The sequence below is a fragment of the Hyla sarda genome, chromosome 5, assembly GCF_029499605.1.
Source record: "Hyla sarda isolate aHylSar1 chromosome 5, aHylSar1.hap1, whole genome shotgun sequence".
Taxonomy (NCBI): domain Eukaryota; kingdom Metazoa; phylum Chordata; class Amphibia; order Anura; family Hylidae; genus Hyla; species Hyla sarda.
Window position 1 is genome coordinate 207,198,502 of NC_079193.1, and position 27,848 is coordinate 207,226,349.

General features: G+C 43.5%; 1 protein-coding gene across 7 annotated transcripts in view; it reads left to right on the top strand.

The window, feature by feature from the left end:
* The window catches only part of RELCH (RAB11 binding and LisH domain, coiled-coil and HEAT repeat containing), a 173,100-nt gene that overhangs the window by 99,418 nt on the left and 45,834 nt on the right, over positions 1-27,848 (top strand). For 5 of the 7 annotated variants that reach the window (XR_008844106.1, XM_056520990.1, XM_056520991.1 and 2 more), the window contains 9 exons: positions 522-593; positions 2,487-2,627; positions 4,392-4,556; positions 7,777-7,924; positions 20,273-20,429; positions 21,597-21,720; positions 25,546-25,594; positions 27,261-27,340; positions 27,482-27,588. Coding sequence is in view for 6 of the 7 variants with exons in the window: in XM_056520990.1 (XP_056376965.1) it covers positions 522-593; positions 2,487-2,627; positions 4,392-4,556; positions 7,777-7,924; positions 20,273-20,429; positions 21,597-21,720; positions 25,546-25,594; positions 27,261-27,340; positions 27,482-27,588 (1,043 nt within the window). In the remaining variant the exon portion in view is untranslated. Of the gene's footprint in view, positions 1-521; positions 594-2,486; positions 2,628-4,391; positions 4,557-7,776; positions 7,925-20,272; positions 20,430-21,596; positions 21,721-25,545; positions 25,595-27,260; positions 27,589-27,848 lie in introns of all 7 variants that reach the window. The other 2 variants (XM_056520987.1, XM_056520988.1) reach the window with 1 other exon arrangement.

Below are 27,848 nucleotides of genomic sequence, written 5' to 3' on the forward strand. Positions count from 1 at the left end.
TTAACTATTTTGTTTATAAATTATACATGTAAAATATGTTACAAAAAATATTCCATGTTTTTATAAATCTTGTCTTTCAAGTTTGATCAGCTCTAGTACAATAGTATTGAAATTTGCCATAGCAATATTTAAACGCGTCATATTTTTGGAACATGTCTCCTGACTATTTTAGTAAATACTTGTATTCTTCATCAAATAGAACTGTGTTGCTCTGTTCCTCTTTTTCCCCTAGAAATATACAAAAAGATGAATATTTGATATGTCCAGTAAGCGAGATATATTACTACTTTTGTAACTTGTAGCTCCTCAATATTCAGGTCTGTAGGACAGTCTGTTTGTGGCTATATGACGTGAAGAGTTATGTCTTGAAGAGGGTGTGTTAAGGCCCCTTTTCTCTTGATAGGTGGAGGTCGGGTGGGCATTTTCCATAAATGGCAACATAGCTGTTTCATTTCAGCTTTATTTCATGCAATTTTCTTTCTTTCTTTTTGTCCATGATATATGTTGATGCTCTTTTTCAGATCAATCACAAATACCCAGAAAGAAGACTCCTCGTGGCAGAGTCATGTGGAGATTTAGCACCTTACTTCCCTGTAAGTTTCACCACATTGCTACCATAAATGACTACACAGGCGCGATCTTAGCATTGACAGTCTTCCTCCTGGTGTTCCGATCATAATTCATTACTCTTTGTGGGCCTTAAAGATTTAAAGGGGTACTCCGCTGCCCCAGCTTTTTTAGAACATTTAGTTCCGAACGCTGGGTGCGGGCTGCGGGTGTTGTGACGTCATGGCCACACCCCCTCAATGCAAGTCTATGGGAGGGGGCATGGCAGCCGCCACACCCCCTTCCATAGACTTGCATTGAGGGGGCGTGGCCATGACGTTACTAGGGGCGTGACGTCACGACCCCCGCAGCCGCACCCAGCGTTTAGAACTAAATGTTCCGAATGCTGGGGAAACAGAGTACCCCTTTAAGGAGTATGTCCATTGCTTTGTTTCTTTGCCAACAACGTGCTTGCTGTTTGTTCTGTGCCCACACTTCCCATGCAGCACAACATGCAGCTCTTCCCATGCAGCTCTTCCCTCCTTGTGAGTAGCCTTCTTGTGATAAACTGAATGTGATAAACTACCTGTCTGTTATAACTCCTCTCTCTTCTTCCTGTCAACATTTAGTAAACATCATCACAACTGTGTTAGTGCTAGACATTGTACTGCCTTTCCTGTATCTGACATATTATAATGTATATGAGACCACTGTAAGAGGGGAGTCACCAGTAATAGGAGCTCTAGTGTTGAACCGATGCATCTAGATGATGGCGTCTACTGGATGTCAGCATGCAAAGGAAAGAGTAGGATTACAGGTCACAAGTATGGCTTTATATACATGGTGGGAACTCTGTAAGAGACATTAGGGGGTAAATAACAGAGAATGACTTTACAGTTTTATTAGGGGCAGCTGCCTAATGCTAAATAATAGGAGAGAGGCTTGAATTTACCTCTCATGCAATGTACAAAGGCTGGAAGGTTATCACTGGCTCAGTATCCATGCTCAGAATATAATGCTGGGGAGCAGCCTGCACTGTCTAAGTCCTGTCCCCATTTCCTGTGTTCTGTCCTGGTCTCTCTGCCACTGGAAACTGATTTCCCCTAACAGGAAGTGGACAGCATGTTTCAAGAAAGTGAGACACCTAGCGACCAAGACTTTAGGGCTTTTTTTTTTAGGGGGGTTAAAGAGTAGAGTTGAGTGAACTTTCAGTACATTGGCTCATAATGAACCTTGCAGCTTGGCCATCGATTACTGCATAAGTTAGGTCAACTTTCCAAGTGCTCCAGTGGCCTGGAAAAGTCTGGGATGACAGTCTTAGGTCTTTTAGGACTGCATCCGCCTTTTTCCGGCCACTGTAGCACTTGGAAAGCTGAACTAACTTATGCAGTAATCGATGGCCAAGCTGCAAGGATTTTTACGAGCCAATGCACTGAAAGTTCGCTTCGCTCTAAGGAGTCATTTCTGCCTATATTTTATTTAACACCAATAGCTTATCAAGAAGGAGGAGAACTGGTGCTCGCACTTTGGCCACATCACTCCCAGTTAGGATTGATTGACATCTACCTTTAAAGCTCAGCCCACCGGTTTTCAGTGAAACCTGGGAAAAAATGGAAGTCTGTACAAAAGTTGCCACCAAAAAACACTTTTAAGCCTTAGGGTTACTGATTGATCAGATGGTCTGGTCTCTTCACTGATATAGTTATAGCTCTGAAAAGTACCTGCTCCCTATAGGTAATGAAAATAAGTACGGTAATGACAATCCATTGTAATGTGGATGGCTCCTACCCCAAACCAAAGATATACATGTTCCAGACAACATTGTAGATATGTTCTTATACTATAGCAATGTTTTATTAAAACAAAGGAAAGTCCATGTTGTGACAACACCTGGTGCTTGTGGTTGCACTAAAGCAATGTGTGCTCCTCCTGTTTTTCAGAAAGAGATAAGAAGCTCTCTAGTGCTGTCAATGTTGCAACAGATGTTGCAGGAAGACAAAGCTGATATGGTGCGGGAAGCTGTGATTAAAAGTCTTGGCATAATTATGGGATACATCGATGATCCAGACAAATATCAACAGGTAAACCTCAATGAGAGGCAACTGCTAATGATATTCTGTTCATCCGTAGCTGCCAACATTTGGTTTCATAACGAATTTCATCCACGCCCAATGGAAAAAATTGGCCTGCAATACGAGTAATTAAGTCTACGGCATGTCAATTTATGCTGCAAACCCCAGCATAAATGTCTAGCATCAAAGTGTTTCAAGCAAAGGTTTTTTCTTTATCTAGTTAAAGGGGTACTCTGGTGGGAAACTTTTTTTTTTTTTTTTTAAATCAACTGGTGCCAGAAAGTTAAGCAGATTTGTGAATTACGGTACTTCTATTAAAAAATCTTAATCCTTCCAGTACTTATTAGTTGCTGAATACTACAGAGGAAATTATTTTTCTTTTTGGAACACAGTGCTCTCTGCTGACTCACGAGCACAGTGCTCTCTGCTGACACCTCTGTCCATTTTAGGAACTGACCAGAGCAGCATATGTTTGCTATGGGGATTTTCTCCTACTCTGGACAGTTCTTAAAATGGACAGAAATGTCAGCAGAGAGCACTGTGTTCCAAAAAAGAAAATAATTTCCTCGGTAGTATTCAGCAGCTAATAAGTACTGAAAGGATTAAGGTTTTTTAATAGAAGTAATTTACAAATCTGTTTAACTTTCTGGCACCAGTTGATTTAAAAAAAAAAAAAAAAAAAATTTCCACCAGAGTACCCTTTTTAAAATCAGAATCTAAATGTCCTACATATTAACTATATTAAGATGTTACATTTCAGATTTAAATCCTTTTTATAGCATCTATGCTATAAATGTAACTTCATGAGGACTTATGTTTTGTGGGACAAGATAAATATTCATTGGCATCATGTTGGGGCTATGCATAAGATTGTTTAGCTTTTATTGACTTCAGCATCCAAGAGGTTAAACATTTTTGCAGCACTGTGTCAGCTGTACGTTACTGCTAAGAACTTGCTGCTAATGGTGAAGGCCTACCATTAAGTACCAGCCACCAGCACAGTGTATATACATAAAAGACCTAAGGACATAAGTAAATATGAGAACACTTTAAATGTATTAAAGGGGTACTCCGCTGTTAGATATCTTATCCCCTATCCAAAGGATAGGGGTTAAGATGTCTGATCGCGGGGGTCCCGCTGCTGGGGCCCTCCGCAGTTTCCCACAGCATCGGGCATTCTAAACAAACATGGGGTTCCTACATCAGTGGTTGTGACGTCACGGCCACGCCTCCTCGTGACATCATGTCACGCCCTCCTCCATTCATGTCTATGGGAGGGGGCGTGTCTTTCGACACGCCCCCTCCCATAGACATGCATGGAGGGGGCGTGGCGTGATTTTACGAGGGGGCTTGTCCGTGAAGTCTCGATCACTGCCTCCGGCTCCGAGCATTCTGAACAAAATGTTCAGAAAGCTGGAGTCCCGGAGTATCCCTTTAAGGCCTAAAATTCTTTAAAAAAAGGAGCATAGTGTACCATAGTGCATGTACCGTTTTGGCTGCTGTGGGGCAGGCAGAGAGGGGAGGCCCAGACCAGGTTGACAGCAGCCATTGTTTTTGTAGGTGATGAGAAGCTGTGCAGGTATGCCCTCCCCACTGGTCCCCCAAAGTGTGAGGAAGTAATTGCATATATCTTGGAAAAGAATTGGGCAAATAAGGCATATTGTTCCACAAAGTGGCACAATTTTAAACTTTGCTTTGGGACTTTCTCACGTCTGTGTACTTGGAAAAGAACTGTTAAGCAGTAGCAAACTTCCTTTTATTTTCTCTTTTTAGGGGTTTGAACTCCTATTGACTGCCTTAGGGGACCCCTCTGAAAGAGTAGTGAGTGCCACTCACCAAGTGTTTTTACCAGCGTATGCTGCATGGACAATGGAACTTGGAAATCTCCAGTCTCACCTCATTCCCACCCTTCTTAGCAAAATTGAAAAACTCCTCAGGGTAAGTAATATTGATAAGATGATTTGTTAAAATTGCAGAATACAGTGCATTTGGAAAGTCTTCAGACTCTTTTGCATTTTTATTTTTTATTTAAAATTAATAATAAAATGTAATTTTTTTTCCCCTCATCATTCTGCATTCAGTAGTCCATAATGGCAAAGTGAAAACAGAATATTAGAAGTCTATGCTAATTAACTAAAAACTATACAATTTTGCATTGACGTAAGTGTTCACACTCTACTCAGTACTTAAATGAAGCACTTTTGGCAGCGAGTACAGCCTTCAATCTTTTTGGGAATAATGCCACATGGTTTACACACTTGGATTTTGCCATCTCAAGCCGTCAGGTTAAATAGGGAACATCAGAAGAGGCCATTTTCAGATGTGTTAAAAGAGAACTCCAGAATAGGAAAATTGCCCGCCATACACCCGGCAGTAAAAAATTAAACAGGTACATACCTTCCTTTGCTCCCCCGGTGCCTCCGCTAACCGGCTCCGACCTCCGCCGTGATCCTCTTCCTGGTTGCCGGTGGTCTGGTGGCTGTCGGGGGCCAGAAACGTCACACTGCTGCTCAGCCTATCACCGGCAGAGTCGGGACTTCGCTGCGGCTGGTGATTGGCTGAGTGCAGTATGACCCGCTGACCACCGTCAACCAGGAAGAGGATTGAGGCGGAGGCCGAAGCCGGTTACCGGAGGCACCGGGGAGCGAAGGAAGGTATGTACATATTTATTTTTTTATTGCCAGGTGTACGGCGGGCAATTTACCTACTCCGGAGTTCTCCTTTAAGTGGCACAGCCAGAGCCCTGACTTGAACCCACTCTAAGAACATTCACAGAGCTGTCCCTTCTGTCTTGTGTTGTCTTGGCTGTGTGCTAAAGGGTCAGTCTCATTGGAAAATGAGTCTTCAGACCAGTCTGAGTTCCAAAGCATTTAAACAGATTTTAAGAATCCTCCACTACAAGCAGACATGCTGTGATGCATGAGTCGCCGCGCGCATGCGCAGTATAGTTGAACTTGCAGCTGCTCTCGGCCTAGCTCAGGGAGCAGGGGGAGCGGCAGCGATGTGTGCAAGTACACTGCGCATGAACGGCGTGACTCGCATATCGCAGTATGTCTGCTCGTAGTGGCAGATTGCTACTACGAGCAGGCACAGCTTGAGGCACAATGGAGGGGTCCATCATTGGCAGATGCGCAGCTTAAAATACGCTGTGGGTCCGTTCGTGTGAACGTACCCTTAGGATGTATTCACATCAGTACAGTATCCTGTGCATATTTCAAGTGCAGGATTTAAAGCTGCAGCGTTCCATGTAAATTAAATGGCTGAACACAGCTTTAAATTTGCAGCTTCAAATTCTTTACATCCAGTATGCGCCAAATACTGTAGTGAATACACCCCCTAGGGTGTATTCACATGTACAGTATTATGTGCATATATGATGTTGCAGATTAAAAGTTGTGTTTAATCATTTAGTTTACATTGAAATCTGCAGCTTTTGAATCCTGTGCATCAAATATACGAAGGATTCTGCACATGTGAAAAGACCCTGAAATGGGCACTGTCAGACACAAGAACTTTTGATATGTTGTAAAGCATGCAAAACCAATAGGTTTTGTAATTGCTTTCATTAGAAAATGTTCTATATTTCATACTGAAAAAGCCAGTCAAACATTTGCCCCCCTGTCTGCTTGGACACATACTAGTCCTGCTGTGTCCATGCATCATCACCTATGTCATTGACACACTTCCTTGATTGACAGCTGTGAGTGCAGGGCTCACAGCTTGAGGAAAAATCCTCCCACTGTCAGCTTGTGTCCCGCTACTGTCAGTGAGGACAAGCTGGGAGTTGTAGTGTTGCTAATGCTAGGGGAGATGTGAGCAGACAGCATGCTGAGGGAGGGGGCGGAGACCTGCACAGTGAGGCCAAGCCCCCTCCCTTTGAGAGGAATTCAGACTAGTGAGCTAAATTAAAAGTGTAATAAAAAAATAAATAAAGGAGCTAGACACATAAAAATTAGATGTACATGGATTAGGTACTGAGTGATGTATAAAAAATTTTGTTGTTGGATCTGAAGGGTACGCTAGGTACTCCGGTGGAAAACCTTTTTAATTTTTTTTTTTTTTTTAAATGAACTGGTGCAAGAAAGTTAAACAGATTTGTAAATTAAAAGTGGGGAAGAGTACGGCTATGCCGCCGAGCTTCTTGCACTCACTGCTACAGCTTCCAAAGGTAAACTCCTAGACTGACTCCTCCCGCGGGGACCTCAGATGACAGGGGCGCTCAGACTTGAGGTGACTGCCGGTGGTTTCGCACAGAGCGTGCTTCGTCCGGACCGGAGGCCGGACGAAGCACGCTCTGCAAAACCGCCTGCAGTCGCCTCAAGTCTGAGCGCCCCTGTCATCTGAGGTCCCTGCAGGAGGAGTCAGTCTAGTAGGTTATCTTTGGAAGCTGGAGCGTTGAGTGCAGGAAGCTCGGCGGCATAGCCGTACTCTTTCCCACTGTTGATACTGTGTTTTCTATTACTTCCTAGCACCACCGGACAGCGTATTTGACTCAAGGGATTCTATACAGTGCTGGTTGTCTCGTTATTCCCATTAGGCTTGCTAATCAGTGGTGCCATCCAGTTATTCCTTTTTTGTATTTTAGATTTGTAAATTGCTTCTATTAAAAAATCTTAGTCTTTTCAGTACTTTTTAGCAGCTGTTTCCTACAAAGGAAAATCTTTATTTTTTCAATTTCTTTTTTGTCTTGTCCACAGTGCTCTCTGCTGACACCTTATGCCCGTATCGGGAACTGTCCAGAGTAGGAGAAAATCCCCATAGCAAACCTATGCTGCTCTGGACAGTTCCTGACACGGACAGAGGTGTCAGCAGAGAGCACTGTGGGCAAGACAAAAAAGAAATACAGCTGCTAAAAAGTACCAACAGGATTAAGATTTTTTTAATAGAAGTAATTTACAAATCTGTTTAACTTTCTGGCATCAGTTCATTTAAAAAAAAAAAAGTGTTCCACCGGAGTACCCCTTTAATTCTTTGTAAGTCTTGCTGAGTGTGATCTTGCAAAGTGTTTCCCCGTAATATTTATATAATATGAAAGTATCTTACATGGGTATTATGTTTCAACTATTATTTAAATCTGTTGTTTTGTTGTGTTTAGTGATTTAGTTTTCTTATTTAGTTTTTCACATTTTTCTCATTTATATTTTCCATTTTATTTTAGGAAGGAGAGCACGGGCTGGATGAACACAAGCTGCACATGTATCTCTCTGCCTTGCAGTCTCTTATCCCCTCGCTGTTTGCCACTGTTCTACAGAATGCACAATTTACACATAAAGCCAAGCTTCAGGGAGAAATATTGCAGATAGAAGGTAAGAATAGACTTTATTCACAACAAATACTTTAGTCCTTTAAGTGATTACTTGAATACTTAGAATAATATAGTATCCTTTAATAGTTTCTCATACCTTCTATGTCGTGACACTTGGTGTCTGTGTGTCTTGGATTGTCTTTTGTATTCATTGGCAGTCTTCAAAGTGTTCCTCTTTTTTGTTTGTCTCCAGTTGCATACCATACAGTAGTGGTTTTTTAGCAGTGGTGGTTTATGCACACAGAAAGTTTGATTTGATTTTTCCAACTTCTATTACAGTCTGTCTACTAGCCCTTAAAATAGATGTGCTGGCTATGTGATTTTCCTGCATCTGACTCAGCTGTCCCAGCATGTGAGACTGTGTAATAGCTGGTATAGCCTGTCCTTCTCGTAACAATGATCATGTAATTGATAATCATGCTTATGGTTCTTAAAGGAGACTGCTGCTTAAAAAAAAAATTTCTATCCATGATTATGAGGACAACCATCTTGTTGCTTTTTGCTCTGTTAACAGCATTTAGAGATTTGCTTTACAGCAGCCTAATAAACATTGTCTAAAGCTGAACCCATTGACTTCTAAGGAGAATGTAGTGAGCATGACCTGTGCAGAGGTTCATGTGCAGCAATGGAGTATAATATATACCTTAAAGGGGCACTCCGCTGAGAAACATCTTATCCCCTATCCAAAGGATAGGGGATAAGATGTCCAATCTCTGGCACGGCACCCCAGTCATCCGTGCACGGAGTGAACGTCTCTAGAAATGAATGGAGGGGCGTTGTGTCACGAACTCAGAAGCTCCAAGCTTCCGCGTTCCAGCCGCTACCGGCCCGGAGATCGCAAGGGTTGCCAGCGGCAGGACCCATGCGATCAGACATCTTATCCACTATCCTTTGGATAGGGGATAAGATGTTTTTCGGCAGAGTACCCTGTTAAGCTTTATAATATGTTATATTGAAAGGGCTCTTTTAGACTACCTGACTGAAGGCAGCAAATCGATCAATCATGTGACCATTAAAGTCATTGTTATTGGCCGCACATGCCCTGTATAGACAGGGAAATGAGCAGCCAATAAAAATGATTTTATTGGCCACACAAAAGATTCAATAGTAGTGATCCAAGAGTAATGACCCGAAAAATTCCAAATTATAAAAAAAAATATGTTTGAAGTAAAAGCTTTATTCAAACAATAGGTAAGATGATACATTCTCTTAAAGAGAGAGTCTCACATGAGTAAGTTATCACATTCCACAGCTCAGTGCTCGGTGATGTTAGAAAATGAATGTAGTATTGGCTGCACATACCCAGTCCACTCTGTTCATTCAGGGTCACAGTTTACCAGCATTCACATGATCGTTCAGGGTCCCAGCAGCTGTACCCCTACTGATCTGCTAGATATCCTGTGTCCTGTGGATAGGGAATAATTTGCTAAAGTGAGATTACCCCCTTACATTTTCAGGTTGCTTTATATGCTCTCTGTGACAATAGATCTAATGTGCTAGACAATTACTATTTGAATTGTTGCGTGCCGATAGTGCCAAAATATCTTGCCAACAAAGTTATTTCAACTTGTGTATTATTTTTCTAGTCTTACAGAGCCAGGACTACTGTAATGTTCCTGTTTTCCTTCTGTCCATTATAATTGACATGATTTCCATTTCTCTCTGGCAACTGTAAAATGTCCAGAAGAGAGGAGAGAGGCACAAACTCTAGTTGCTGCATCCTGGTGTCTCACCTGAAATGTGTTTTTGTTATGAGTTCAAGTCACTTTACAGGAGACACAGGAAAAACATGTTATATTTACATGTTCCCCCAAATGACTTGCTTAGTTGGATCTGCTGCAAAATCCACATTTCTCTATCGGCTCCATTGGGGGACACAGACCGTGGGGGACACAGACCGTGGGTGTATGCTGCTGTCTCTAGGAGGTATGACACTATGGCAACAAAGAAGTCGGCTCCTCCCAGCAGGATATACCCGCTTCCAGGCCCTGATCTAATCAGTTTTAAGCTTAATGTCTAAGGAGGTGGACATGGTCTGGAGTTCTCTCCAGACCAGGTCTTATGTTTTTTTATTTTCCTAGATTTAGGGATGTGTTAGATTTTTTTATTCCATTTTCTTTTCGGTTTTCAGGTGGGGACTCGGGAACTGCGGCTCACTGTTTCCCCATTGCGAGTAAGGGGGCACAGACATTGCGTATATGCGCTGTTCACCCCCTCTCGCCAACGGTAATCGCCTGGGTTTGTACCTCATGGGTCCGGGTCACCCTATCTCCCTGCTCGCCTTGCTCGCACATGGTAGCCCGGCATGATGCAGGTGATAAAAGCTGGCTAAAGACTTCATAGGAAGACTTCATGAGGTAAGTTCTTCTGACTGAGTATATTTCCCTTTCTCCTTAGGTGCAGATTTGCAACATCTGGAGACCCTCAGTTTTTGGCCCACCTTTCTTATAGGTCTAATGGGGCTGGCCTGGACAGGGGGTCCTTTATTACTGGGGTGAGCAGTGGCAGTTTGAATGGGGCACAACTTTCTACACTTTATTCTTATATATATGTGTGTGTGTGTGTGTGTGTGTGGAATGACTGTGTGTGTGTTTTTTACATTGAAGCGGCTGACAGCCGCGGCGTTCTTCTATGCGGGCGCTCTGAGCGCCGGCTTGCTTTCACTTCCGGCAGCGGCTGCTGCCAGCGGCGTCTAGTCAGCTCAATTCCCCGCGAGCGCACATGCATTAGCATGTGCGCTCGGGGCAAGGAGTGGGTGCCATTACGAGACTTCTTGTTAATACTTCACAGCTGATTGGCCCCTGCCACCATAATCGCACGCACAGCGCTGATTGGTGGACAGTTCACGCCCAGAGAAGCTTCGGCGGCCCGGTGCATTTTAGCTCCGCCCACCCAGGGCCACCGAAGCTTCTCTGGGCGTGAACTGTCCACCAATCAGCGCTGTGCGCGCGATTATGGTGGCAGGGGCCAATCACGCCCTTCCCTTGCTATTGGCCGGCATTTCTCTCCTCTGACATCCTGGAGACCACCATGGGTTTGAGTCCTGGGGTGGGGCAGAGTGTTACAGTGTTGTAGTTTTAATTTTTAAAATAGGTCCATTGTGGTCTATGGGGATCTCAAGGCATGTGAAACAGTAAGATAAGCAGACTGTATCAGCAACACAATGAAATGGAACACAGTCTTGGGTGAGAGAGGTCCAGAACGGCCTCCCTCTAAACAGTTAACTGGAGTGTTAGCCACTACTTTACTCTGTTAATACTGTAACTCTGAACTGTCTGGTTCTGCTGAACCACTTGTTCTGCCTGCTCCACTGCTCCCCCAGACCCCCCTGCTACTGTACCCCGGTTGTTCTTCCAGTCCCGGTGGGTTTGGCCGCCCCTCCAGCCTGGTTCCCTCCCTCTCCCAGTCTATATCCGACTTGGCTCAGGTCTCCCGTTATGTGGGACTGCCTTGGAGAGGCCCTCCCTACACCGGCCCTCCGGAGGGTCCCGCTCTCCCCCTATTCTGACGCTCTCGCAGCATCATAGGGGTATGTCATCTGACTCATCCCCCGAGTCTTCTGGCAGGCATGGGTGCTCCCCTCGCAGGCATCGCCCTGTTACTCCGACCTGTAGCAAGCGTCGCTCATCTTGAGAATGCTCCCAGGGTCGCCGCTCTGGCTCTCCAGACCCGCGTACCAGGTCCGTCTCTCTCTCTTCCAGGGCCACCTCACACGTTCCCATTCACCTGGAGAACTTGTGGAAGAAGTTTCTAATTTGGCCTCCGACTCAGAGGACCGCACGGATGTGCCTAATGTGGTGTACTCATTGGTTGCGGCCTTATTAGACCCCTTCCAGCTAAAGGACCCAGGAACTTCAGACGTGGTCCAGAAGTTTCCTTTCATCGTGTCTGACCTCTTCCAGGGCTGCCTCACCTCGTTCCCATTCACCTGGAGAACTTGTGAATGAGGTTTCTGATTCGGCCTCTGACTCAGAGGACCGCACGGATGTGCCTGATGTGGTGTACTCAGTGGTTGCGGCCATAAGAGACACTTTCCATCTAAAGGACCCAGGAACTTTGGACGTGGCTCCAGAAGTCTCCTTTCTTTGGGCCCGACCGGCACTCAAGACTTTCAGCACTCACGCTGAATTTTACGCCCTGCGGGTATCGGCCTGAAGTCACCCTGACAAGAAGTTTCAGGAAACGAAGAAGGTTCAAGCGCGGTATTCCTTCGCCAAGGACCTCATTGCTCGGTGGACCTCCTCTCCAACTGTGGATCCGCCGGTCTCCCGCCTTTCTAAGGCGCCTACCCGGCTGTTGGCTGATGCGGCTGCCTTCAAGAATCCAGCGGACATGAAGGTGGATATTTTGGCAATCTCTGCCCTTGAGGCAGCAGGTTCTTCCTGCTTTTGCTTCTGCCTTAGTGTCAAAGTTCCTTTTAGTACGGTCTTCCAACTCCGCCAGGGTAGTCTTCAAGATCCCTCCGGAGGATTTATTTAATCTAGCTCTCCGATGCTCCGCAGCCGGAGATTTTTTCTGCGTTCTGCTTCCATGTGCAGCCACTGTGCTGCCTTTACCACAAGCTACCTGGTAGCCACCGTCCCTTCATGTGGCTTTAAGCCTGGAATGCGGACGCCACCTTCAGGAAGTGAGGCGACGGGCGGAAAAAGAGTTCTTTATTACCTCTGGTAAAACTCACAGAACCGCTTTCCGTCGTCAGTTCTCCTTCCAGTTCTGCGGACCTTTGGTACCAACAAAGGGTACCAACAAGGGGTCCAGCCAGGCGCCTTCATGGGAAGAGGGCTCCTCTTTCCGATCCCATTCCTCCCGGAGGTCGGCAGTTTGGCGGCCCCATCAGGCACCCGTAGGCCTTCCTCGGCCTGAAGGGTTGCCCCCACCCGCCGACCTCTCTCGGGTGGTTGGTCGCCTCTTACCCTCCGGGATGCCTGGACATGCAGCTTCAGGGGAACGTTTTCGAGGTTTGTTCCAACCTCTCTGTGGTCTCCAAGAAAGGTGTTTCTGTTCGCCCAGTCTTGGTTCACGAGTATCTCAGCCAGCATCTTGTGTTCCCATCCCGAATGGAGTCTCTCCATGGTTCAAGGGGAGTCCCTACATCCAGGGGTGTTTGCTGTGATCTGCAACCCCTGGGGTGCTTCAGGCGTGGACCCCTGCTTGTTCCGCCACAACCGAAGCGTTCCTCTCTCTTGGTCGAGCCTTGCCCTACCTTGTCTATTTGGTGGTCGGGCTTTGCCCTACCTTATCTTTTTCCTCCCTTTCTTCTCTTTTCGGGGTCCTGAGGAAACTCTCAATGGGATGTTTCCGCCAATCTTGTTGCCCAGCCTGGGCCCGGTGGGCGTGGTACGTCGTCATGGTCAGGCTCCTGAACGACTTAACGTTGCGCCTTCCCTATCGTCCAGACCGCCTATCTCAGGTCTCCTTTGCCACACCTATTACCGTCTCTGCTTTGACGGCGTGGCAGTCGAGACCGCGGTTTTGAGAGCCGCGGTTTCTCTTCCCAAGTCATTCGCACCATGCTCAAGGCTCGTAAGTCCTCCTCGGCAAAAATTTACCACGGTACCTGGCGGTCTTATCTTAGTTGGTGTGAAGCTCAGGTCTTGTGTCCTGTTACCTTTTCGGTTTCCCGTCTTCTCTCTTTCTTGCAGTCGGGATTGGAACTGGGGTTGTCTCTCAGTTCCCTTAAGGGTCAGGTTTCGTCCCTTTCTATTCTTTTCCAGCGTCCTCTGGCATCTAATTCTCATGTCCAGACCTTCCTTCAAGGAGTGGCGCATGCTGCCCCTCCTTATCGGTCACCTTCTCCCCCTTGGGACTTGAATCTGGTTCTGGGGGTACTCCAAGGTGAACCTTTTGAACCCCTTGGCGGAGGTGTCCCTGTGCCTCCTTTCTTGGAAAGTGGCGTTTTCTTGTTGTTATCTCCTCCATTCGGAGAGTGTCTGAATTGGCAGCTCTCTCCTACCGTTCTCCATTTCTGGTTCTTCACCAGGACAAGGTTGTCTTCCGGCCAGATCCTTCCTTTTTGCCTAAGGTTGTTTCGTCCTTTCATCTCAATGAGGACATTGTTCTTCCGTCCTTTTGTACCGCTCCTTCTCATTCTAGGGAGCATTTACTCCACAAACTGCATGTGGTTTGGTCTGTTAGGTATTACCTCTCTATTAGGGATCGACAAATTATCGGTTTGGCCGATATTATCAGCCAATAATCATGATTTTCTTGCCGATAAGCCGATAATGCCCCACCGCCCCGCGACTGCCCCCCCATGACCCGCCCCGGCCCCATTGCCTCCCCCATCCCCGGTTTTATAATTACCTGTTCCCGGGGTCCACGCTACTTCTGGCTCCTGCTGCGTCCTGCGTTACGCTGTGCGCAATGACGAGCGACGCGACGTCACCGTCAGTGCGCACAGTGACAGCTCAGGAGGATGCCACCGTAGCCAGATGTAGAGTGGACCCCTGGAACAGGTAATTATAAAACCGGGGATGGGGGAGGCAATGGGGCCGGGGCAGTGCGGTGGGGCGGTAGGGGGCGCGGAGCGGTGCGGCGGTGGGGGTCGGTGGCGGTGATAGGACTCGGGAGGACCCCCGGACAGGCAGGGGGAGAGAAGCTGATGGCGGCGGCGGTCTCTGGCACCGCAAAATCCACTGCAGTTCATTGATTTAAAGCGCCCGCTTTAAATCAATGGTCTGCAGCGGTGTCGCGGGGGGATAAATAGCCGATAACTTATACCGGAATATCGGTATAAGTTATCGGCCATATCCTCCACCAATTATCGGTATCGGCCCTAAAAAAACGATATTGGTCGATCCCTACTCTCTTCTTCGTTTCGTCAGTGCGATTCCTTTTTCGTCCTTATGGAAGGTCGTCGTAAGGAACAACCTGCTTCCAAGACTACCACTTCTCGGTGGATCCGGTCTGCCATTTCGGAAGCCTATCGCTGTAGGGGGAAGATTCCTCTCTTCAGGGTTGTGGCTCATTCTACCTGTTTCTGTTGGGGCATCCTGGGCTCTCCAGAACAAAGCCTCGGCCTCGCAGATTTTCAAGGCGGCTACTTGGTCGTCTTTGCACACTTTCTCGAGGTTCTACCGGGTTCATACCTTCGCATCGGCTGAAGGCGGCAGTGGAACAGTGGACTGATTATCTGCCCACCCAAGGGACGGCTTTGGTACGTCCCACGGTCTGTGTCCCCCAATGGAGCCGATAGAGAAAAGGAGATTTTTTAACACTTACCGTAAAATCTCTTTCTCGAAGGATCCATTGGGGGACACAGCTCCCGCCCTTTTGGGTTTCTCTTTGGTTCTCTGTCCGAGGGTGTGTTCAGTTATATCTTTTCTTCTGGTTCTCGGACAGTTCGTGTTTTTTCCTTGACCTGTCGGTCCTCTCCTATTGCTCTGGTACTAAAACTGATTAGCTCAGGGCCTGGAGGCGGGTATATCCTGCTGGGAGGAGCCGACTTCTTTGTTGCCATAGTGTCATACCTCCTAGAGACAGCAGCATACACCCACGGTCTGTGTCCCCCAATGGATCCTTCGAGAAAGAGATTTTACGATAAGTGTTAAAAAAAAAATCTCCTTTTCTTACAATGCAAAGGGTAAAATCCACATGAAAGATATGGATTTTGCAACAGATTTGTCTGTGGTCTTAAATTATGCAACATGTGAATCCACCCTAATAGGAATCTTTTAACTTTAACAAATACGACCTAGATTGGTAAACACTGCGTCCTTTACATTTTAAAGTTTTTAAATATGAAAAGATTAAAGGGTTACTCCAGTGGTAAACATTTTATTTTTTATTAACTGGTGCCAGGAAGTTAAACAGATTTGTAAATTACTTCTATTAGAAATTCCTAATGCTTCCAGTACTTTAGCTGCTGTATACTACAGAGGAAGTTGAGTTGTTTTTTTCTGTCTGACCACAGTTCTCTCTGCTGACACCTCTGTCCATGTCTGGAATTGTCCGCAGCAGGAGAGCTTTGCTATGAGGATTTGCTGCTACTTGGGACAGTTCCCTACATGGATAGAGGTGTCAGCAGAGAGCACTGTGGTCAGACAGAAAAGAACAACTCAAATTTCTCTGTAGCATTCAGCATCTGATAAGTACTGAAAGGATTAAGATTTTTTAATAGAAGTAATTTACAAATATGTATAACTTTATGTAGTCAGTTGATATAAAAAAAAATGGTATTCCACTGGATTGACCCTTTAAGAACTTTCTCAAACTTCTACGGTACTTTAATGTATTTCTTTACCAGAAATTAGAGAATATTGTCGGAAAGCATTCTGCGGCTATGTGCGCACATGTTTGAAAAGCTCCTGAGAATGATGATATCTTTTGAATTGCTTTTTAAGCAGTTTCACAGTATGTCCAGAAGACAATTACTATTTGAATTGTTGTGTGCCGATTAGTTCCAAAATATCTTGCCAACAAAGTTATTTCAACTTGTGTACTATTTTTCTAGTCCTACAAAGCCAGGACTACTGTAATTTTTCCTTTTTTCCTTCTGTCCATTATATTGGACATGATTTCCATTTCTCTCTGGCAACTGTAAAATATCCACTTGGAGTACACTTGAGGAGAGAGGCACTTATTCTAGTTGCTGCATACTGGTTTCTTACGTGAAATGTGTTTTTGTTATGAGTTCAAGTCACTTTACGGATGACCTCTTTTGAATTGCTTTTTAAGCAGTTTCACAGTATGTCCAGAAGAAGTGAAACTTCATTTTAATGTTGACGGTCTGTGTGCCCACCAGTTCTTTTAACCTTGTTCCTTAGGCACAGACTTTCATAGTTCACATTAGCATACATGTCTGCCTTCTTTCTACCCCTGCTTTCCTCATTGTTTCATGGCCAGTATACTTAGGTAAAAATGCATTTGATGCATACAAAATATTTTTGCACTGTAAAATGTGTGCAGTGTTCCAGTGCAGTGGACTGCAACCAGTGACTGTCCAGCTAATTTCAATGTGTGCTGAAAGTTTAACATCACAAGCTGCACACACTAATATATTGTCCATGCATTATACACTGCTCAAAAAAATATAGGGAACACTAAGATAACACATCCTAGATCTGAATGAATGAACTAATCGTATGAATTACTTTCTTCTTTACATAGTTGAATATGTTGACAACAAAATTGCACATAAATTATCAATGGAAATCAAATTTATCAACCCATGGAGTTCTGGATATGGAGTCACACTCTAAATCAAAGTGGATAACCAAACTACAGGCTGATCCAACTTTGATGTAATGTCCTTAAAGCAAGTCATAATGAGGCTCAGTAGTGTGTGTGGCCTCCACTTGCCCGTATTACCTCCCTACAACGCCTGGGAATGCTATTGATGAGGTGGTGGATGGTCTCCTGAGGGATGTCCTCCTAGACCTGGACTAAAGCATCCTCCAACTCCTGGACAGTCTTTGGTGCAACATGGTGTTGGTGGATGGAGCGAGACATGATGTCCCAGATGTGCTCAATCGGATTCAGGTCTGGGGAACGGGCGGGCCAGTCCATAGCATCAATGCCTTCTTCTTGCAGGAACTGTTGACACACTCCAGCCACATGAGGTCTAGCATTGTCTTGCATTAGGAAGAACCAGGGCCAACTGCACCAGCATATGTTCTCGCAAGGGGTTTGAGGATCTCATCTTTGTACCTAATGGCAGTCAGGCTACCTCTGGCAAGTACATGGAGGGCTGTGTGCCCCCCCCCCCCCCCCAAAAGAAATGCCACCCCATACCATTACTGACCCACCGCCAAACCGGTCATGCTGGAGGATGTTGCAGGCAGCAGAATGTTCTCCATGGCATCTCCAGATTAATGTCTGTCACATGTGCTCAGTGTGAACCTGCTTCTATTTGTGAAGAGCACAGGGTGCCAGTGGCGAATTTTTGGTGTTCATTGGCAAATGCCAAATGTCCTGCACGGTGTTGGGCTGTAAGCACAACCCCCCCACCTGTGGACCTCAGGACCTCATACCACCCTCAAGGAGTCTGTTTCTGACCGTTTGAGTGGACACATAGACATTTGTGGCCTGCTGGAGATCATTTTGCAGGGCTCTGGCAGTGCTCTTCCTGCTCCTCCTTGCACAGAGGTGGAGGTAGCTGTCCTGCTGCTGGATTATTACCCTCCTACGGCCTCCTCCATGTCTCCTGATGTACTGGCCTGTCTCCTGGTAGCGCCTCCATGCTCTGGACACTACGCTGACAGACACAGCAAACCTTTTTGCCACAGGTCGCATTGATGTACCATCCTGGATGAGCTGCACTACCTTAGCCACTTGTGTGGGTTGTAGACTCCGTCTCATGCTACCACTAGAGTGAAAGCACCGCCAGCATTCAAAAGTGACCAAAACATCAGCCAGGAAGCATAGGAACTGAGAAGTGGTCTGTGGTCACCACCTGCAGAACCACTCCTTTATTGGTGGTGTATTGCCGAGAAGAGCCGGTACCAACAGGCCTGGAGCATCAAACATGGCGCCGGTACCAACAGGCCTGGAGCATCAAACATGGCGCTCCTGGGCCTAGGTGGTAACAGGCTGGTGTTATTTAGGCTGGGGAGGGCCAGTAACAATGGTCCTCGCCCATCCTGGTAACGTTAGGCTGTTGCTGTCTGGTTGGTATCTGGCTGAGAGTAAAAATACAGGGAACCCTATGTGTTTTTCTTTTATTTAATTATTTATGGGGAAAAAACGCATAGGGTTCCCCATATTTTAATTCTCAGCCAAATACCAACCAAGCAGCAACAGCTTGACATTACCAGGGTGGGTGAGGACCATTGTTACTGGCTCTCCCCAGCCTAAATAACGCCAGCCTGTTACCGCCTAGGCCCAGGAGCGCCATATTTGAGGCTCCGGGCCTGTTGGTACCGGCTCTTCTCGGCACTCCTGTGGTGGTGGGTACCGGGGTAATAATTGGGGGTTAGCGCTAGCTGTTTTTGGTGCTAACACTAAGCTCGGGCTTAGTAATGGATTCCGTCTATAAGAGCGCTTCCACTATGAAGCCTGAAAAGTAATAAAAAATTTTTTTTTTTTTACTTATTCCAAAAAACACTCCCCCCACAAGCCTTCATTAACCATTTTATTAACATTAAACAAAAAGAAAACAAAGGTCATCGTCGTAGTCCACAGGATACACTGATCTGAAATGAAAAGGAAAAAAAGTAAAATTGGTTAGTACATTTATTGTAACCCACCTGCACCGCTGGGATAGGGCATATGTTTTTTGTGCAATACTTCTCCCTTAAGTTACTAAAGTCATCCCATATCTGTTTAGTATACTCTTCATATGGTTTACCAGGGTCTTGGTTTGTTTTCTTTTGCATGTGTACTCCTCATAATATGGACTGTTTTTTGTTTTATATATAATTTTCATGAACACCACATTAGAAATAGGGCAATACAGAGGCAATAGGATATGAGCAAACATACAAGCACATAGAGATAGGTTCCCCATTCATTGCAAGGTTAGAGAGACCAAGTCCAAAGAAAAAAAGTCAACTCCCCACAGATAACATATTCAACCTTAAAATGTATCCTTAAACATAAAACACACAAGTAAAGTGCTACTGTTCTGTACCATAAAATCATAGGAGTGGCCAAAAGTGACTACATATGTACATTTACCTCATAAAAAGATAAACCTATAGGAATGAATAGAACAATATCAGTCACTTGTATGGATTAAAGAACAGACCGACCTAAGCTAAAATATGTTCCGTGATATGAGATCGTGCAGTCTCCCATGAAGAATATGGACTGTTTTATATCATGTGGATTTTATTGTTTGTGCCCTGACAGAAAGACATTTAGATCATGTATACATTGGCTCTATATAATATTGTATAATTGTTTTATAGTTCATAACTTATAAACGAACGAGTACTGAAGAATTACAATATCAGTGTTACTGCTGGATAAATGAATTGTTTCAGTCTGTGCACTTGGAAAGTTTACACACCGATAAAGCGTCTGATGTTTAATGGAAAAACTGAGCAAAACTTGTGTATGTTGTGTTGGTTGGCAGTGGTTTCTGGTCCGTCCCCACAAGGTGTGTACCTCCGTTTATGATCAGCGACCAGAGTCACAAAAGGGACAAACGGCTTGTGTGTGTTACGCCTCTGAAATGTCACTTGCTTACTGTTTAACCATTGATTATTGTAGAAAAGTCCCTGTTTAGCACTTTACCCTCTGTTGACCCTGTCTGTGTACTTGAGTAATTATGACAGTCTTTCAAGTTAAGCTTAGAGCTTACAGACAGTATTAACCTCTTTATGTCTGTCTTATAGTTGATTTATTTGGAAATTCCCCTAGCTTGTAATGTGTTTTTAACACTTTCTTTTCTGATCGTTCTTCTTAGTTACTCGCTTTCCACGCCCTATATCACCTCTTCAAGATGTAGCGACCATCATTGGCAGCCGTGAGCAGTTAGCTGCACTCCTTCAGCTTTATGACTACCAGCTGGAACACGAGGGAACCACTGGCTGGGAAAGTTTACTTTGGGTTGTCAATCAACTGTGAGTTGGGTTTCCAGATTATTTTCAGTGTCTCAGTAAATATACAGGATAATATAACTTCATATGTTGGTTAATAAAATAATGTATCACTTTCCTTTTAAAGGGGTACTCCATTGCTCAGCGTTTGGACAAACTGTTCCGAATGCTGGAGCCGGCCCCGGGAGCTCGTGACTTCATAGCCCCGCCCCCTCATGACATCACACTCTGCCCCCTCAATGCAAGTCTACGGGAGGGGGGGTGACGGCTGTCACACCCCCTCCCATAGACTTACATTGAGGGGGTGGGGTGTGACTTCATGAGGGGGCGGGGCTATGAAGTCATTAGCTCCCGACTCCAGCGTTCGGGACAGTTTGTTCCAAACACTGAGCAGCGGAGTACCCCTTTTACTGCAATCCCTAACATAAAAAAAATGGTTTAAAGGGGTCATTCCGCCTATAGAATTTATCACCTATCCAAAGTTGTCCCAGCGGTCAGATCCCCAGCAATAATAACAAGGGTCCTGCGTCCGCCATATAAATACAGTGGAGTTACTGCTGCTCCATTCACTGTCTATAGGCCTGACTGAGATTGCTAAGTGCACACTATTGTGGTGACCTAAATACATTGTCCAAATTACTAATAATGTTACCTTGTTACATAAGAGAAGTTCAGTTAGTAATGCAGAGTAATAAATGTCTCTACTGCTTTCGTTCTGGCACTGTGATTGGGATTCAGTATAGGTGGGTGCAGGAGAGCAACCATGAAGAGTACATACTTTTGGTATTTGTAGATCACTATTCTCCAAATCACTTATGGTGTCAATAAAAAAAAAAAATTGCAAAAGTCTCCATACACTTTTACTGATGGAAATGTCAATTATTTTTGTCCATGAAAACAACCAGGACCTTCCAGTCCAGTGCGAATTATTTAGTTGTTAAGTAGTATGTGCCATGCTTGCCTTTACACCTTGTATCTTTCAATGTTATTAGCCGTACAGTTATACTGTTATCTCTCCTATGCGTAGTAAAAGGAATTCAGGCAGCTTCGGAGAACTATGCGCCTTTGACTCTCTTCAGCCACATGCAGCTTTTCTCCACAGACCTTAGATTGGCTTTTAAACAATACTGGGATTCTGTTTTTAATACTGATAAAATTCTTTCTCTAAGTCGCAAAACTCTTCTTCTGCAGGTTACCACAACTGATTGAGATAGTGGGCCGCATCAATGTTGCATCAACAGCTTGCGTTCATGAGTTTTCAAGATATTTCTGGAGGTTGTGCAGAACGTTCGGAAAGATATTTACTAACACAAAGGTAAAAACCCTTTCTTTGTTGTGTTGGAGTAATGCCATATTTAGATTTTTTATTTTTTTTTGGCATCACTTTGAGACACATAAAATGAACACCACCTGTCCACTTAACTGGCATTTTAAACTAACCCACTGCAAGCATACTGGTGTGTGTGCAGAGCCTCAGGGAAGAGAGCCTCACATTTTCAGGGAGGAAACCGTTCTCCTCAAGATTTAGATCAAGTCTTTAAACCAACTTATCCTGTTCCCATTGACAGAAATCGGCCTGTAAGGTCTTCGGTTTTACTTGTATATAATATTTGATGATTTCAGCATTCATACCTGCATAGAACAATACAACTTGATATAATCTGACTTGGCACAAAACCGCAAAAATGTATGTGTCTTAAAGCCGTGTCCTAGATAGTGTCTTAAAGGGGTACTGCGCTGCTCAGCGTTTTGGAACAAACTGTTCCGAGCGCTGGAGTCGGGAGCTCATGACGTAAGTGTCCTGCCCCCTCATGACGTCACACCCCCCCCTCCTCAATGCAAGTCCATGGGAGGGGGCGTGACAGCTGTCACGCCCCCTCTCATGGACTTGCTTTGAGGGGGCGGGGCATGATGTCATAAAGGAGGCGAGGCTATGACGTCACGAGCTCCAGTGCTCGGAACAGTTTGTTCCAAACGCTGAGCAGCGGAGTACCCCTTTAAATGCTGATAGTTGGACAAATGGAAATCCTGCTATCCATGCAAATACGTACTAGAACTAAAGAAATATAACAACAGAGCAGCAAGGATTTATAGAGAAAGCATGTTCAATGTCAATGAGTGTGCATATGAAATGTCAATGAGTGTGCATATCAAATGCTGCACTCAGTGGCCCTGATTTACTATTGTAAACCTGACCTGCGCCAGAATTTTTTCCACAATTGAAAAAACCCGACCAACTCTCCATTTTACTGACAGAACCAGAAAAAGGGGCGTCGCTGTCAGGGAAAGGGCGTGGTCACCTAAAATGGGCGTGTACCTTTCACTCAAAAGCAACATATTTATTAAGGTTTCCACAGAAAATGTGGTGGATTTGAGCTGAGGAAAATCCCACAGATCAGAGTATGTGTAAAAAAAGCAAAATGTAGGGAAACTTTAGTAAATACCGTAGAAATAAAATTGTAGGGAATTAAAACCCACAAAGAAAACTACACAACACTCTTAGTAAATAAGGGCCAGTGTATATATAGTGTATCATGCTCAACTCAAAACTGATGTGCCTGGGCATCTGTGTGGGAATTTGGCTTATAGGTCTATAAGTTCTATATAGTTCTGTGAAGTGTGTTGTATCGGTGCCCTCTTATGCTATGTGTGATTTCACCCGTATAATACTTGTGTTCTGTGGTAACATAGGGTGTTTCTGTGTCCCAGTATTGAGCAGAGTGTGATACACTATATACACATAGGGCCTCATTTACGAAGAGTGTTGGGTTTTTACTAGTGTGAAATGTTGTTCCAACTTGCAGGATTCCTCTCTATTTACTATGGGGATTCACAGATTCGGGAAAGTTTTCTGACCAGCTTTTTCTGTGAATTCAATAGTAAATAGGTTGAGTTGTAAAACCACGCTCAACTTTGGTCCTGCCCCCTTTGTGACAGACCACTCCCCTTTTTCGGCTTTTCTCAAAGCAATGCCAGGTTAGTCGGATTTTCCTGGTGCACACTGTCTGAGACATGTTTCAGACTCTGTGCCCATATCATTTTTATTTTTTCTTTGTCCTCTTCTACTTTCCGTTAGTTATTTACTATTTTGTCTCACGTCTTTTTTTTTGGAGCACGAGGGTTTAATTTTTTTCCACACCGGAAGGGATGAAAAACAAGAGTGAATAAACAGTGGCTCTTCCGGTCTGTGAACAACTGAGGAAAGAGACCACAACAACCAGACAGAGGTGTCAGCAGAGAGCACTGTAATCAGACAGAAAAGAACAACTAAACCTCCTCTGTAGTATAGAAAGTCCTGGAAGGATGAAGATTTTTTAATAGAATTAATTTACAAATCTGTTTAACTTAATGGAGCCAGTTGATATGAAAAGAATTGTGCTCCACCGGAGTACACCTTTTAAATTTGGGTGCCAGATGTGCTCTTTGAACCATAGCGATTTTATTTAAGAAATAACACTTTTTTTTTTTTCTCACAAAATTTTTGAAAAACTTTAAGCATTCATTTGGACACTGAGGCTGCCAGCCAAAGCGACAATATTCTACATACCAGATGAAAGAAAAAGGATGAACGTGGATTATGTTAGCAATGCAACAAATAAAGTTGTGCAATAGATTTTGAATAGATCACAGATAAAATTAAAAAGTACCACCATGGAACAATGCAAACATCAAAGTAAACCGTATTTTAAAAATATATTTAAAATCTCAACACATTTAAGATATAAAAATATTTGGCCATATATCCTATTTAGTCAGGAATATAAGTCCCGATGAAAGGCGAGTTAGGTGAACCAGTCTTTTTTTAATTTTGGTTTACCTAGATTATTAATATTGCCCATAAAACCATGCTTGGTGGAAAAACTAACCATTTTACCTGTTTTTGCGCCATCCTCTGGCAGTTGGGTTTTCAGAATTCACTCTTCTCCACTTTTCGTCAAGTTTTGGACAAAAAAAGGAGTGATTTTTGAAAAAATTTCGGGTTACGCCCATTTTTTTGATAAGCCCCACCCCTTTGTAGGGTTTTCTCACACTCTCAGAGTTATATTTGAGAATGCATTTTTTTTTTTTTTGCCAAACATGTCGCAAACACTGTCGCACAGGCGTGCGCCTAAATTTAGTCTACAAAACCCGATAAAAACTGTCTGGTTCAGCTTAGTAAATTAGGGTCTGTATGCGCCAAAATAACTTGGGAAAAACCCGACAAAAACGAGTGGGGTCTAGCTTAGTAAATGAGGGCCATAGTATGGTATTTGGTATGCACTCTCATTGACATTAGACACACTTGCTCTACAAGTCCATGCTGCAATGTTGTTCTATTTCTTTATTCCTAGTTTAAATGTACTCAAGCCATATAAATGTAGAAAAGTTATCTGGTGCCGGCAACCTGGATCACTGCATACAAATACAGAGATACAAATGAAGAAAAGACTGAAGCACTCAAATATGGTGATGAATGAAGCAGCATATTTACCTAACCTATCACAGAGGGCAATGTCTCCGCTCACTCCTAAGCCTTTGTCAAGCTTGTCGTCTTTGGGTGAATAAACCACTTTCCTCATCACCACATTTAACTGCTCTAATCTTTTTCTACATATGTGTCTTTGGCACCAGACAAACCTTGAAGAGAGCTGTCCTTCTCTTTTATTATTTATTCATGTTATGTTAAAGGGGTATTCCAGGAATTCCATTTTCTTATATCAGTTTGTAAATTACTTCTATTAATTTTTTTTAATCCTTCCAGTAGTTATCAGCTGCTGAAGTTGAGTTGTTCTTTTCTGTCTGACCATAGTGCTCTCTGCTGACACCTCTGTTTGTCTCAGGAACTGTCCGAAGCATTAGAGGTTTGCTATGGGGATTTGCTCCTACTATGGACAGTTCCTGAGACGAGGTGTCAGCAGAGAGCAATGTTGTAAGGCAGAAAAGAACAACTCAACTTCAGCAGCTGATAACTACTGGAAGGATTAAGATTTTTTTTTATACAAGTAATTTACAAATCTGTTTAACTTTCTGGAGCCAGTTGATATAAAAAAGAAGGTTTTTCCTGGATAACCCCTGGAAGTTATAGTAGCTATAATAGTTTAATGTTTGATGAGGTATTGATATTTAACTGAATAAATATTTAATGCGAATGTCATTTTAGGTAAAGCCACAGTTCCAGGAAATTTTGAGGCTATCTGAGGAAAATATTGGTAAGTGTTTGTGCCCTTGCAGAAAATCTTTGAAATAAGTGCAAGTAACGACCTATGCATTCATATAGTTATTAGTCTTAAATTCAGATACATTTCTTAAGAGCACTAAAAAGACAAAGGGAGGAGCGCGATCCTAGGGTATTATCATTGTGGATGCAGACATAAGTGATAATGAGATTGCACTCACCAGAGTTGGTTATGCTCAGAGCATAACATCTATATCAGCCTGTTAGTAGCGGGTCAGCAGCCTTGGAGTGCCCGATCATCCAGGGAAGTCGGCATGAATAGCTGATCTTGTAGTAAGAAAACATAAAACTCCAAATCAGGCGCTTCTCCCAATGGAAGATTTTCTTTATTTTTCAGGATAATGCATAAAATATATATATATATATATATATATATATATATATATATATATATATTAATAATAATATTATTATTATTTTATATATATATATATATATATATATATATATTTTTTTTTTTTTTTTTTTTTTTTTTATGCATTATTCTGAAAAATAAAGAAAATCTTCCATTGGGAGAAGCGCCTGATTTGGAGTTTTATTTTTTCTTACTATAAGATCAAGATTTCTTAAGAGGTCACTGTAAGTGATAACAAATATATGTTAGGGCTCGTTCACATTACCGTCAGCCCCCGTTAATACATGCCTGTTCTGCAATCCGTTACAAATGCGTTGCAAACGGTTGTAAAAGGATCGCATCGATCTCCATGGGTTTTAGTTACAGTCCTTTGTCACCTGTTTGCACCCGTTTGCTTCCTAATCAGTTTTTTTTTTTTTTTTGCCGAAGAAAAGATGCATGCAGGATTTTTTTCTCCGTCAAAAAAAAAAAAAAACGAAACAGAAATGGATATAATAAATAATGCGCTTGCATTTTATTTATTTTTTCTCAATCCATTTTTGATCCGTTTTTACTTCTGAGCATGCTTAGAACAATTAAAAAAATGTTTTTAACTGAACATTAACAGATCCAAACTGATGCAACAGATACCATCCATTTGTATCATTTTACTTCAGTTTTTGTCCATTAAAAGAAAGGTCTTTTAACCTCAATAGCGGGAGAAAAGTGGGATGGAAGACAATGGCCGTGTGAACCTAGCCTAATGTGTTCTGTTTCTATACCATGGTCCTAATTGCTAACTGTCCTAAAATGTCCCTTTTTATTGAGGATGCTGAATTTATGCCTCCTATACTGTGCCTAATAATAACCACACAAATATGAATGTGTTACATGTGGTTTTTGCAGGCAGTTTGACTGGATTTAAAACCTATTTCAGTCTGTATTGTTGAGGTTAAAATCTACATCATAATGATGATCAGGTGTATTTGCAGATCTTCTTTGCTGCCCATGGATGGGGTTTTTATAACCCCCACCCACACATTGAACTGTAAATGGTCTGTCCAGGATCCGCACCAAAAGTCTGTAACAATTCCATGTCTGAAGTCATCCTGTGGCCATGGCTGCACTGGATGATCATTAGAAGTCTTAGTATCTCTACTGTGGACAAAAATTTCAGTCCTGCTCTAAATTTCTCTGGCACTCAATATCTTTTTTTAAATATCAAATTTAGTCAATTGTATACATTATTATTGTGAATGGTTGGATGGGACCATGTGTGTAATACTACTATACAAATTTCTCTTAGATTCCACAGCAGGTAATGGGGTCCTCACAAAAGCCACAGTCCCTATCTATGCTACAGGAGTACTGACATGTTACAATCAGGTGAGTGACCAATCACTGATGAAAGGTGATCACTGTTCATTGCCAGTATCAGTTGTCACCCCCACCGCCTGTCTGCCAAGTCCACTGTGTCCAGGTCCACTGTCTCCTTTTTCCACTGTTTCTTCCTTTTTGTCTTTTCAGGAAGAAGACCGCAAGCTGCTTGTTGGTTTCCTTGAAGATGTAATGACTATGCTGTCTTTGTCTCACGCTCCTCTAGACAGTCTAAAAGCCTCCTTTGTGGAACTTGGGTAGGTAAATTTGTCATGGCTGTTAGACACCAAAACAACATAATAGTCCATCTGTTAGAAGAGCACAGTCAAGCGCCTCTGTTTCTTTATGTACTAGATTATAATTGTACACACTCTTTAGAATTATGATTACAGTATTATTTGAGGGGTAGTTTCTTGTTTAGGAACCCCATTTTGTAGCCACAATGAAAAGAGGCAGCTCTCCATTTGGAGGAGGTGGCAAGTCGGTGCATTACACAAAGCCAATTTTTTTCCTTGTA